Source organism: Hyperolius riggenbachi, chromosome 6, assembly GCF_040937935.1.
Source record: "Hyperolius riggenbachi isolate aHypRig1 chromosome 6, aHypRig1.pri, whole genome shotgun sequence".
Taxonomy (NCBI): Eukaryota; Metazoa; Chordata; class Amphibia; order Anura; family Hyperoliidae; genus Hyperolius; species Hyperolius riggenbachi.
Window position 1 is genome coordinate 95,507,030 of NC_090651.1, and position 13,424 is coordinate 95,520,453.

The following is a 13,424-nucleotide window of genomic DNA, read 5'->3' on the forward strand; positions in this document are numbered from 1 at the left end:
ACCATCATAAAAGCAATGCTATGCTGAGCGCCATGCGCAACAGTAATTTGGGAAACCAGATCGCCAGACCCCGAATTACACCTCCCCCCGAGTTGCTACCACACTACCGCCCCCCCCCCCCCCCCCCCCCTCCATAAACTGCCTGAAAAGAAATGAATTTATACAGACTGTACAATACAGCATCATGTACACTAGAGAGCTCCCCTTGCCTTAGCCTATGCCCATAAACAGCCAGGCACAAGATCATGACCTTAAAAGACTAGATGCTGCTATTACGGCAGAAGCTGGAAGCCATGAACCTTAGATCTTTTCTGTTGTCCCTATAAAGGCCTACCCCACTTTAGAACAGAAAGAGAAAATTCTTCCAAACAGGGACATAACAGTGAAAAGTCCTAATAAAGTTCCAACCCTCCAATCACTCTACACAAACCTGAAGTAATTTGGGCACCAGGGAAAGCCGCTAGTAGAATATCAGTAAAATTACCCAATAGTCAACTAGTAGGCAATGGGTAACATGATAATAGAATATCAGTCATTTTTATCGATATTTTGCTATCTCTAAATCTAACCCTTTTCCCACTTGAACCCTCCATCTAACGATGCCTAACTCTTACTGACCCCCCCCCTCCCCCAGCTGTAATCTCCCCAATATCAGTGCCACTTTCACCGCTAAATTCACACCGCTGATATCTGCCCTGTCTAATTATATTTATCGGGGTCCAAATCACCCGCTGGGTGCTGCTATAGCTGCAATTAACAATTAGCCAAAATTACCTGCTTTGCTATAGTTGCATAGTTATTTTGGTTGAAAAAAGACATATGTCCATCGAGTTCAACCAGTACTCAGCCAACCAGTATGATTAATTTGTAAATTATGGTTTACTAGCGTAATACAGAACACTAGAGCAACATAATATAGTGTAGTAATACGAACATTAAAGTAATATAGTAATGAAACCTAAAAATTTGAAAAGAAAACCGGGAAATTTAACTTGGTACAACAATCAACAATAAAAATACAAACAACAATAATCAATATTATTCAAACTACAGACAGTGCAGATGTGTAAAACACGCTATCTACAGATGAATAACATGCTTACATTTATAGAAAAGAATGTCACAAAATATGTACATGTGTCTTGCACTTACCTTCATCATTAGCACCACAGTATTCAGAGCAATCATGGCCATAATGGTGTACTCAAAGGACGGTGACACCACAAAGTGCCAGACTCGGTACTGGAAGGTGTGGCGGTTCTGGGGCATGTAGCGTGTGAGTGGCTTGGCACTAATGGCAAAATCTATGCAGGCTCTCTACGAAAGACAGTGATACGTTTCTCAGTGTACAGAATTGTACTGATTATAATAGTGACACAGAATGTTGCACACATATTTTCACTCAGCTACTGCTAGATGTTGCTTTAAAGCCCCACCAGTTTTATCTCCCAGATTTTTAATAAAGTAAAATATAGGACTGTGAGGTGTAGTGCATGTCAATTTTACGCACACTAGGCAACTCACTGAAACTGTCAGTCAAGTCATGCTTGGAGCTAGAAAAACTGGGTGGTCCTAGTTAGTGAGCAGCTCTCAGTTTCCATCTCTTTCCTCTGAGGTCGAAAGATTAACCTTTTTATGGTCAGCACTGCAGCTCAGAAAATTCTTTTCATTATGAGAATAAACTGTAGCTAGGATGCCAGCCACAAGCAGTTAACCTTCCTGGCGGTAACCCCGAACGTAGTTCGGGGTAAGCCGTGCAGGAAGATTTCTCAGGCCCTGCTGGGCCGATTTGCATAATTTTTTTTTTGCTACACGCAGCTAGCACTTTGCTAGCTGCGTGTGCATACCGATCGCCGCCACTCCACGCCAATTCACCGCTACTCACCGCGCCGCCCCCCTCCCTCAGACCCCTTGCGCAGCCTGGCCTATCAGCGCCAGGCAGCGCTGAGGGGTGGATCGGGACTCCCAATGACGTCACGACGATGATGACGTCATCCCGCCCGTCGCCATGGCGACGGGGGAAGCCCTCCAGGAAATCCCGTTCTTTGAACGAGATTTCCTGATCGCAGCTCGCCGGAGGCAATCGAAGCGGGTGGGGCGATGCCGCTGCACAGCGGCTATCATGTAGCGAGCCCTGGGCTTTTTTTTAAAAACTGCTGCGCTGCCCCCTGGCGGTTTTTAATACACCGCCAGGAGGGTTAATGGGGTGGCAGAGGTCAGGTCATTTTCACAGGGAGAGACTGGTTACTGCTTCCTCCCACATTCTCAATGAAAACTTCCTGTGTTAAAGGACCACTATCACGAAAAAATGTAAAATGTAAAATACATGTAAATTCATACAAATAAGAAGCATGATTCTTCCAGAGTAAAATGAGCCATAAATTACTTTTCTCCTATGTTGCTGTCACTTACAGTAGGTAGTAGAAATCTGACAGAACCGACAGTCTCTTCTTGGGGGATTCTCAGCTAGAGATGTGGCGAACGTTTTCCGAACCGTTCGCCGGCGAACATCTCCAAATCCGTGGGGCTTTTACTACTTCTGGGTCACACTGACCCGGAGTAGAATGCCTGCGCTGCCCGGCGTCATGAACGACGTCACGCTCATGCGCAGAGAGTGCCCGGCAACAGGAGCGCGATCTAGGATGCGCTCCGCCGGGCAGTGCAGGTGTACTACTCCAGGTCAGTGCGACCCAGAAGTAGTAAAAGCTCCAGAGATGTTCGCCAGGCGAACAGTTCGCCGCATCTCTATTCTCTCAGCATGGCCTTTATTCTTTATAAAGACACTCTCCAAAAAGGCTCTATACAAAGATGCTGGCCAGCCTTCCAGCTGACTTCACACTTTTTTGGCAGTTGGACGGAGCAACCGCCATTCACTAAATGCTTTTGAAAATAAAGAAAACCCTGAGAACCCCCCACGAGAAGATGGACTACTCTTAAACCTGTCACTTCTGTCAGATTTCTACTACCTACTGTAAGTGACAGCAACATAGGAGAAAAGTAATTTGTGGCTCATTTTACTCTGGAAGAAATGTACTTCTTCTTTGAATGTGTTTACATGTATTTTAAATTTTACTATTTTCGCAATAGTGGTCCTTTAAAGAGACACTGAAGCGAAAAAAAACTATGATATTATGATTTATATGTGTAGTACAGCTAAGAAATAAAACATTAAGATCAGATACATCAGTCTAATTGTTTCCAGTACAGGAAGAGTTAAGAAACTCCAGTTGTTATCTCTATACAAAAAAGCCATTATCTCTACGACTTTCAAAAGTCGGGGAGAGGGCTGTTTTCTGACTTTTATTATCTCAACTGTTAGTTAACTATTTACTTTTCCTCTGGCAGAGGAGAGTTCATTAGTTCACAGACTGCTCTGAAAGAATCATTTTGAATGCTGAGTGTTGTGTAATCTGCACATATTAGAGAATGATGCAATGTTAGAAAAAACACTATATACCTGAAAATAAAAGTATGAGAATATTTTCTTTGCTGCTAATCTTCTAGTAATTATTCATAGTACACAACCAATTCATTATATCATATTTTTTCTTCGCTTCAGTGTCTCTTTAACGATGATAGGATTTTGTAGGGGGAATGGGCCTTAAGACCTATATCTCCTTAACCCGCACCCACCTCCCCCACACATATCTCCCCCACCTTCTAAGCCTAAAACAATGAAAAATGTAGCCCTCCCGGCTCCCGCCACTGTTACAGAAACACTCCATTGTTTAGTTACAACTGTTTTAAGATCATCTGTTGTGATTGTTCAAATTCTTATCAAAAGCATAAAAGAAAGAATATTTTAGATGAACGCTTAAGGCCCATACACACGGTGGATTTTTGCGAATGACGGGTCGTTTGAACGTCCCGTCGTTCAGTCGTCCGCACGCCAAATCGGGCGTGTATACAGACTGTCGTTCGGGTGATGAGACTGCTTTTGAGCGATCTGCCCGGCCTTTATGCTGGTTGCATGAAGAGATTTAATAATTATGATAAACCTTTGTAACGGTTTGATAAGCTATAAATGAGCATGTTACATTTGTCTTGAAACATATTATCATTATTTTGGATTTATATAGGGCCAGCATCTTCCGTGGTGCTGAACAATAAAGCATACACAACCGAGACAAATACAAATTTACAATAAAAACCATTGAAACAGAACATATCTTCGGTCTGCCTGCACAGAGTGTGATGTTTCTCCCATCCCTAAATAATTGTCAGAGTTTACAACAAATCACATCTTTTGGTCTCAGAAAATCTAACTGTTGTGTAAAAGAATAAATGTGAACATGCCCAGCTGACAGCGGGTTCCCAGACATCTGCAGGGCCGGAGCTGGCACCGTGCATGACTCCGCACTACAGTCACAGATTAAGTGTAAATCACATCATTTCACCTAACTGCTCCTAATCTACAGAAGAAAGAAACACATTTTGGATAATACATTTTCTTCAGATACTGATATCCAGAAGAATTTTGCATCTCAAATATAAAACAACCCTAAAGCCAGTAAAAAAAAAAAAAAAGAGTTAGCTACTTACCTATAGAGAGGGAAGGCATTGGATTCCATAGATCTTTCCCGATCCTCTCTATGCCCCCTCATTCTAATGCTGTCCCCCATTCACCTGGCACCTGTGGGAGTCCTTGGAAGGCTTCAGACGCACATCTGCAATGTGCATGCGCAAGCCTGGGCTCACATGTGTGCAGTATGGATCTGTGCAGAGCACGTATAAGTAGCAACGGTACCCAATTGCTCATTTTAGCAGTGCTCTTCATGGTAATGACGATGCCATGTGACCTGCTGTGATTATGAACCAGCACATCACATGACATCGCCATCGCCATGGAGATCGAAGCTCGAATGAGCAATTGGGTGAGTTATACCCAATCACTCCTTGGCCCCACAAGTCTGGTGGGAGGGAGAAGGAGCAGGTTAAATGCGGCCGATTGCAAAATAGTTTGCCCACCCCTGCACCGTGGCGTCCAGAGCCTTCCCTCTCCATAGGTATCTAGCTTTGTTTCTCACTTTAGGGTTGCTTTAAACACTTGAGAACCGGAGGTTTATACCCCCCCCCCCCCCCCCCCCCTTTCCTAGTGACCAGGCCATTTTTTACAATTCGGCACTTCACAACTTTATGCTAGGGTTTAGGGTTTATTGCTCGGTCATACTAACATGAATTTTACCTCCATTTCTTCTCACAAATAGAGCTTTCTTTTAGTGGCATTTGTTTGCTGCTGCAATTTGTATTTTTTTTTTTAAATTAATACAAAAAAATCTAACTTATTTTTTTTTTAAAAACTATTTTTTTTATTCCCCCTCCCCTAAATTGGCCCTAGGCAAAGATGCTAAACATACATAGGCTGTGGTAGGCATTAGATGGTAAGCCCTTCCGAGGGACAGTTAAGGGACAAGGACATCCTCTCTACAGCGCTGCGCAAGATATACAAAAGTTTCCTTTTTTTGTTGTAAAAAAACAGCCTGCCAGCTCCGATTGTGGGCTGTCAGGCTGATTGCTGCAGTCCCCTGTAAACAGTGACGGGAGCTCTTGAGAGCTCTGTCTAATCTCGATCCACACGAGATGACACAATATGGCGGTGCTGAGAAACAACTGATTCCCTCTGCCACTGCCAATCCGCGGCCACATTTTTGGGTCGGCAACAGGTTAAACTGTGGGGTACTTTAAAGGGACTCCAAGCAGTGCAGCAACTATGGAAAGATGCATACCATTTTGAAGCTCTCTTTCTCCTCTTTCCAATGATATATAAACCGCCACCCTTACGCCTTTTAGTTTTCGTTATTTTCACGATCGAAATCGCGGCCGCCATCTTGGATTCTTTACTCAGCTTTGTATTATGCAGGACGACACTTTCCCCAGTGTTGGCAGCTCCATTCAGTGCAATGCAATGAAATACAAGGAACCCAGGGGATATAATTACAAACATCATGCTGGTAGGTGTGAGGATATAATTAATTAGTTGTAGGTATGCTTAAAGGCATACCCACAGGCACTGCTCGGAGCCCCTTTAATGTAAATGTTAAAGTAAACCTGATGTGAAAAAGTTATATGCATGTGCTTATTCTTTATGCTTTCAGACACTTCTTGGTCTTGGTCACAGGTGGAGCAGTGAATGGGGCCTACAGCTTTCATGTACTTACATATTTAGGCAACTAAATGCTTCAAAATACCAGTGCCAAAAATACACAGTAGCTGACCCGACCATGCTGGCAATTACATCTATAGAAATATCTTTAAAAATAAAAAAAGAGAGATCCCCTAAAAAGCATTGACCCAGTAAGCTGTACAGTGAGTTGTGATGTCAAAAAGTATTATGTCAGCCATCACCTCATTCTTTTCCAGCCGACACTCCTCCATCATCTTGTCTCCTTGTTCTTGGAAAGTGATGATAATCAAAGCCACGAAGATATTGACAAAGAAGAAAGGAAAGACCACAAAGTAGACAACGTAGAAGATTGACATCTCCATGCGGTTACTGCGGCTGGGACCACGATCCTCCTCAGTCACATCCACAGAATGCTGCAGAACCCTTAGATAGGAAAAGGAATCATATTTTCTTGGCTATTCAATTAAGTTGAGATGCATTAATGATGAAGTTATCCAAGGAATGACACTTACTGAGGCCAGCCTTCTCCTGTAGACACAGTGAAGAGAGTAAGGAGAGCCCAAATGATGTTGTCATAGTGAAACTCATACCGCTTCCATTCTCTCCGTTTGACCTCCATCTTGTTTTTTTCATGATCTATGTAACTTCCTCTAAATTAATTGAGAATACAGTTAGTCCACAGTGACAACAATGAACAAGTCATTATCAAGTCCGGGTTTATACTAGTAGTGCCCCTAGGCCAACTTTCCTGTTGCTCCCCTTCCATGTGCAGCAGTGCCCCTCCCATTCCATGTGTAGCTCCTCACCCATATGTAACACCTATGCACAGCAGCAACTCTCTTTCATGTACGGCTCTCTGTCAGCAGTTTCGCTGTTCTATGTGTTGTTACCAATTGGCAGCCTTTCTTTTCAAGCAATATGCAGCAACCCCTCTTACATGCCCGGCTGCCCCTCTTCCCAGTCCAGCCACTTTGGGCTGCTGCGCCTAAGGCCTGGGCCTTTGTGACCTCCCCAGAAATCCAGCTCTGGTCATTTATTGATCTTAATTTTGATTTTAGACAAAAAAAAAAAATCTTGTGCGCAAGCCAGTTCTGCCATTACCAAAATACAATGTATCTGTGCGCTCACTCAGTTAGTGTCCAAATAGAATAATTTCAGTCATTTTACTTAAAGGATACCCAAAGTGACATGTGACATGATTAGATAGACATGTGTATGTACAGTGCCTACCATACAAATAACTATGCTGTGTTCCTTTTTTTCTTTCTCTGCCTGAAAGTGTGAAATATCAGGTATGTAAGAAGCTGACTCCGTCCTGACTCAGAGAGGAAGTGACTACAGTGGGACCCTCACTGATAAGAAATTCCTCTTTTTATCTCTTTCTTGCTCTCAGAAGCCATTTTCTGCTAGGAAAGTGGTTTATAGTTGGAAGTTCTTATCAGTGAGGGTCACACTGCAGTCACTTCCTGTCTCAGTCAGGACTGAGTCAGCCACTTACATACCTGATATTTAACTCTTTCAGGCAGAGAAAGAAAAAAGGAACACCGTATAGTTATTTGTGTGCTAGGCACTGTACATACACATGCCTATCTCATCATGTCACATGTCAGTTCGGGTATCCTTTAACTAAAAAGTCCTTTTGGATCGCAGCATCACTCATCAAGCATAAGATGTAATTCAGATATTCCTCCAAGACACTGCGCTCACAACTTCAATGAATCCTTATTCTAGAAATGACACTCGGAAAAAAGACAAAAAAATACCATAGCATAATACTGTTTGAATATATTGCCTCTTTCCACAACACCCAGTGCTGTAAGCAATATCCGTGTGTGTATCCACCAACATACAGGGTCTTACAGGTCCTCACCATATACTGTGGCTGCCAGGTCACAGACAGCTATAAAAGCCTCCAAACACATCCAAGTGCAAGCTCTCCTTAGTGTATCCAAGTGTCCCAAAACCAACACATGTGGGCTCTCACCTTCTTGAAATGCCGTCCAAATTATAAGAAAGCAACTGCGTTTGTTTTATCCCATCAGCAGCATACTTTCAGCAGACGGATCATCATAAGAGCAGCTTACTCTTGTACCCTAGCAAACCGAAGAGCCTCTCATAACGTAAAACCAAAAAATTATTTAAAATACTAAAAGATAGTGCACTCACATGCTCCAAGTATACACAAGCATAACATAAGATCAAAGATTAGTGATGATCGAACACCTAGGTGTTCGGGTTCGGTTAGGTTCGGCCGACGTCATCCAGCCCTCCTGCCCCCTCCTGCCAACAGGGGGCACCGGTCCTCCCGAGAGCTGGCCTGCCCCCCTCTGCCACCGCCGGGGGGGGGGGGGGGGCAGGCCGGCTCTCGGGAGGACCGGGCCCCTCTGGTGGCGGGAGGGGGCAGGCGGGCTGGTGGATGACATCAGCCGAACCTAACCAAACCCGAACACCTAGGTTTTCGATCATTACTATCAAAGATCAGCTTCCTCCATGCCAACTCTCCATGCCCGTAGCTCCGGTGTTGTGGAAAGAGGCAATATATTCAAACAGTATTATGCTATGGTATTTTTTGTCTTTTTTCTGAGTGACAGTTCTGCCATTCCCAATTTCATACCTGCAAACAGACAAGATTTCTGCCACGGTCATGTAAGCCATAGCCAAGACAAAAAGGGCGGGCTTACATATGGATGAACATTGCATACGGAGGGGAATTATGGACCTGCAAATGTAAAGTTAGGGTTGCAAATACTGGGGCAGCATATGAAATATAGGAGCTATTATGGGAAGGGGCTGATGTACATAGAGGTTGCATAGATGGAAGTGAAAGGCTTGGAAGAGGTAGTTGGCTATACATATAGGCGAGATGCTAGATAATAGATATTGGGAGTGACAGCAGTGACATAGATTTATGCATGAATATGCTAATCTTCAGGGGCACATTTCTGGAAAGGCCACAAAGGCCCGGGCCTTGGCAGCTAAAAATGAAAGAAGGGTTGCTGTGTATGAAAGAGGAGTCTGACAATGGGGAGCAAAACATGAAGAAGGGAAACTGATGCCCAGGGGAGTTGTTAATGAAAGAGAGGGGTTATTGTACATGGATAAACCGCATGGAAGAGGAGTCTGCACATGGGGGGGCGGGGGGGGGGGGGGTTTGCAGCTGCACATGAAAGCAGAAACACAACATACTTGGCCTAGGGGCTCAAAAAGTATACATCTGGCTTTGCACATCTTTGAAACTCTGATATCTCAAAATTAGCATATATCAGTCAGAAATCACACAATGCCAGTCAGAGATCACACAATGCCAGTCAGAGATCACACAGTGCCAGTCAGAGATCCCACAATGGCAGTCAGAGATCACACAATGCCAGTCAGAGATCACACAATGCCAGTCAGAGATCACACAATGCCAGTCAGAGATCACACAATGCCAGTCAGAGATCACACAAAGCCAGTCAGAGATCACACAAAGTCAGTCAGAGATCACACAGTGCCAGTCAGAGATCACACAAAGCCAGTCAGAGATCACACAATGTCAGTCAGAGATCACACAGTGCCAGTCAGAGATCACACAAAGTCAGTCAGAGATCACACAATGTCCGTCAGAGATAACACAATGTCAGTCAGAGATCACACAGTGCCAGTCAGAGATCACACAAAGTCAGTCAGAGACCACACAGTGCCAGTCAGAGATCACACAAAGTCAGTCAGAGATCACACAATGTCAGTCAGAGACCACACAGTGCCAGTCAGAGATCACACAAAGTCAGTCAGAGATCACACAATGCCAGTCAGAGATCACACAAAGTCAGTCAAAGATCACACAATGCCAGTCAGAGATCACACAATGTTAGTCAGAGATCACACAATGCCAGTCAGAGATCACACAATGTTAGTCAGAGATCACACAAAGCCAGTCAGAGATCACACAATGCCAGTCAGAGATAACACAATGTCAGTCAGAGATCGCACAATGCCAGTCAGAGATCACACAATGCCAGTCAGAGATCACACAAAGTCAGTCAGAGATCACACAATGCCAGTCAGAGATAACACAATGTCAGTCAGAGATCACACAATGCCAGTCAGAGATCACACAATGCCAGTCAGAGATCACACAAAGTCAGTCAGAGATCACACAATGCCAGTCAGAGATCACACAATGCCAGTCAGAGACCACACAATGCCAGTCAGAGATCACACAATGTTAGTCAGAGATCACACAAAGCCAGTCAGAGATCACACAATGCCAGTCAGAGATCACACAAACCAGTCAGAGATCACACAATGCCAGTCAGAGATCACACAATGTTAGTCAAAGATCACACAATGCCAGTCAGAGGCCACACAATCCCAGTCAGAGGCCACACAAAGTCAAATATCACACATTGCCAGTCAGAGATCACACAAAGTCAGTCAGAGATCACACAATGCCAGTCAGAGACCACACAATGCCAGTCAGAGATCACACAATGTCAGTCAAAGATCACACAATGCCAGTCAGAGATCACATAATGCCAGTCAGAGATCACACAATGCCAGTCAGAGATCACACAATGTCAGTCAGAGATCACACAATGTCAGTCAGAGATCACAAAATGTCAGTCAAAGATCACACAATGCCAGTCAGAGATCACACAATGCCAGTCAGAGATCACACGACAGTCAGAGATAACACAATGTCAGTCAGAGATCAAACAATGTCAGTCAGAGATCACACAATGCCAGTCAGAGATCACACAAAGTCAGTCAAAGATCACACAATGCCAGTCAGAGATCACACAATGCTAATCAGAGATCACACAAAGCCAGTCAGAGATCACACAATGTCAGTCAGAGATCACACAATGCCAGTCAGAGATCACACAAAGTCAGTAAGAGATCATACAATGCCAGTCAGAGATAACACAATGTCTGTCAGAGATCACACAATGTCAGTCAAAGATCACACAATGCCAGTCAGAGATCACACAATGCCAGTCAGAGATCACACAATGACAGTCAGAGATAACACAATGTCAGTCAGAGATCACACAATGTCAGTCAGAGATCACACAATGCCAGTCAGAGATCACACAAAGTCAGTCAAAGATCACACAATGCCAGTCAGAGATCACACAATGCCAGTCAGAGATCACACAATGTCAGTCAGAGATCACACAATGACAGTCAGAGATAACACAATGTCAGTCAGAGATCACACAAAGCCAGTCAGAGATCACACAATGTCAGTCAGAGGCCACACAATCCCAGTCAGAGGCCACACAAAGTCAAAGATCACACATTGCCAGTCAGAGATCACACAAAGTCAGTCAGAGACCACACAATGCCAGTCAGAGATCACACAATGCCAGTCAGAGACCACACAATGCCAGTCAGAGATCACACAATGCCAGTCAGAGATCACACAATGTCAGTCAGAGATCACACAATGCCAGTCAGAGATCACACAAAGTCAGTCAAAGATCACACAATGCCAGTCAGAGATCACACAATGCTAATCAGAGATCACACAAAGCCAGTCAGAGATCACACAATGTCAGTCAGAGATCACACAATGCCAGTCAGAGATCACACAAAGTCAGTAAGAGATCATACAATGCCAGTCAGAGATAACACAATGTCTGTCAGAGATCACACAATGTCAGTCAAAGATCACACAATGCCAGTCAGAGATCACACAATGCCAGTCAGAGATCACACAATGACAGTCAGAGATAACACAATGTCAGTCAGAGATCACACAATGTCAGTCAGAGATCACACAATGCCAGTCAGAGATCACACAAAGTCAGTCAAAGATCACACAATGCCAGTCAGAGATCACACAATGCCAGTCAGAGATCACACAATGTCAGTCAGAGATCACACAATGACAGTCAGAGATAACACAATGTCAGTCAGAGATCACACAAAGCCAGTCAGAGATCACACAATGTCAGTCAGAGGCCACACAATCCCAGTCAGAGGCCACACAAAGTCAAAGATCACACATTGCCAGTCAGAGATCACACAAAGTCAGTCAGAGACCACACAATGCCAGTCAGAGATCACACAATGCCAGTCAGAGACCACACAATGCCAGTCAGAGATCACACAATGCCAGTCAGAGATCACACAATGTCAGTCAGATATCACACAATGTCAGTCAGAGATCACAAAATGTCAGTCAAAGATCACACAATGACAGTCAGAGATCACACAATGACAGTCAGAGATAACACAATGTCAGTCAGAGATCACACAATGTCAGTCAGAGATCACACAATGCCAGTCAGAGATCACACAAAGTCAGTAAGAGATCATACAATGCCAGTCAGAGATAACACAATGTCTGTCAGAGATCACACAATGTCAGTCAAAGATCACACAATGCCAGTCAGAGATCACACAATGCCAGTCAGAGATCACACAATGACAGTCAGAGATAACACAATGTCAGTCAGAGATCACACAATGTCAGTCAGAGATCACACAATGCCAGTCAGAGATCACACAAAGTCAGTCAAAGATCACACAATGCCAGTCAGAGATCACACAATGCCAGTCAGAGATCACACAATGCCAGTCAGAGATTACACAATGTCAGTCAGAGATAACACAATGTCAGTCAGAGATCACACAAAGCCAGTCAGAGATCACACAATGTCAGTCAGAGGCCACACAATCCCAGTCAGAGGCCACACAAAGTCAAAGATCACACATTGCCAGTCAGAGATCACACAATGCCAGTCAGAGACCACACAATGCCAGTCAGAGATCACACAATGTCAGTCAAAGATCACACAATGCCAGTCAGAGATCACACAATGCCAGTCAGAGATCACACAATGTCAGTCAGAGATCACACAATGTCAGTCAGAGATCACAAAATGTCAGTCAAAGATCACACAATGCCAGTCAGAGATCACACAATGCCAGTCAGAGATCACACAATGACAGTCAGAGATAACACAATGTCAGTCAGAGATCACACAATGCCAGTCAGAGATCACACAAAGTCAGTCAGAGATCACACAATGCCAGTCAGAGATCACACAATGCGAATCAGAGATCACACAAAGTCAGTCAGAGATCACACAATGTCAGTCAGAGATCACACAATGCCAGTCAGAGATCACACAATGCCAGTCAGAGATAACACAATGTCAGTCAGAGATCACAGAATGTCAGTCAGAGATCACACAATGCCAGTCAGAGATCACACAAAGTCAGTCAGAGATCACACAATGCCAGTCAGAGATCACACAATGCCAGTCAGAGATCACACAATGCCAGTCAGAGATCACATAAAGGGCAG

At 44.1% G+C, this 13,424-nt stretch overlaps 1 protein-coding gene across 3 annotated transcripts in view; it reads right to left on the minus strand.

The window, feature by feature from the left end:
• Positions 1-13,424, minus strand: part of CACNA1E (calcium voltage-gated channel subunit alpha1 E) — a 396,969-nt gene that overhangs the window by 85,716 nt on the left and 297,829 nt on the right. For all 3 annotated transcript variants that reach the window (XM_068239700.1, XM_068239701.1, XM_068239699.1), the window contains exons 26-28: positions 6,637-6,774; positions 6,346-6,547; positions 1,153-1,317 (exon numbers count right to left, since the gene is read on the minus strand). In XM_068239700.1, coding sequence (XP_068095801.1) covers positions 1,153-1,317; positions 6,346-6,547; positions 6,637-6,774 — 505 coding nt within the window. The remainder of the gene's footprint in view (positions 1-1,152; positions 1,318-6,345; positions 6,548-6,636; positions 6,775-13,424) is intronic.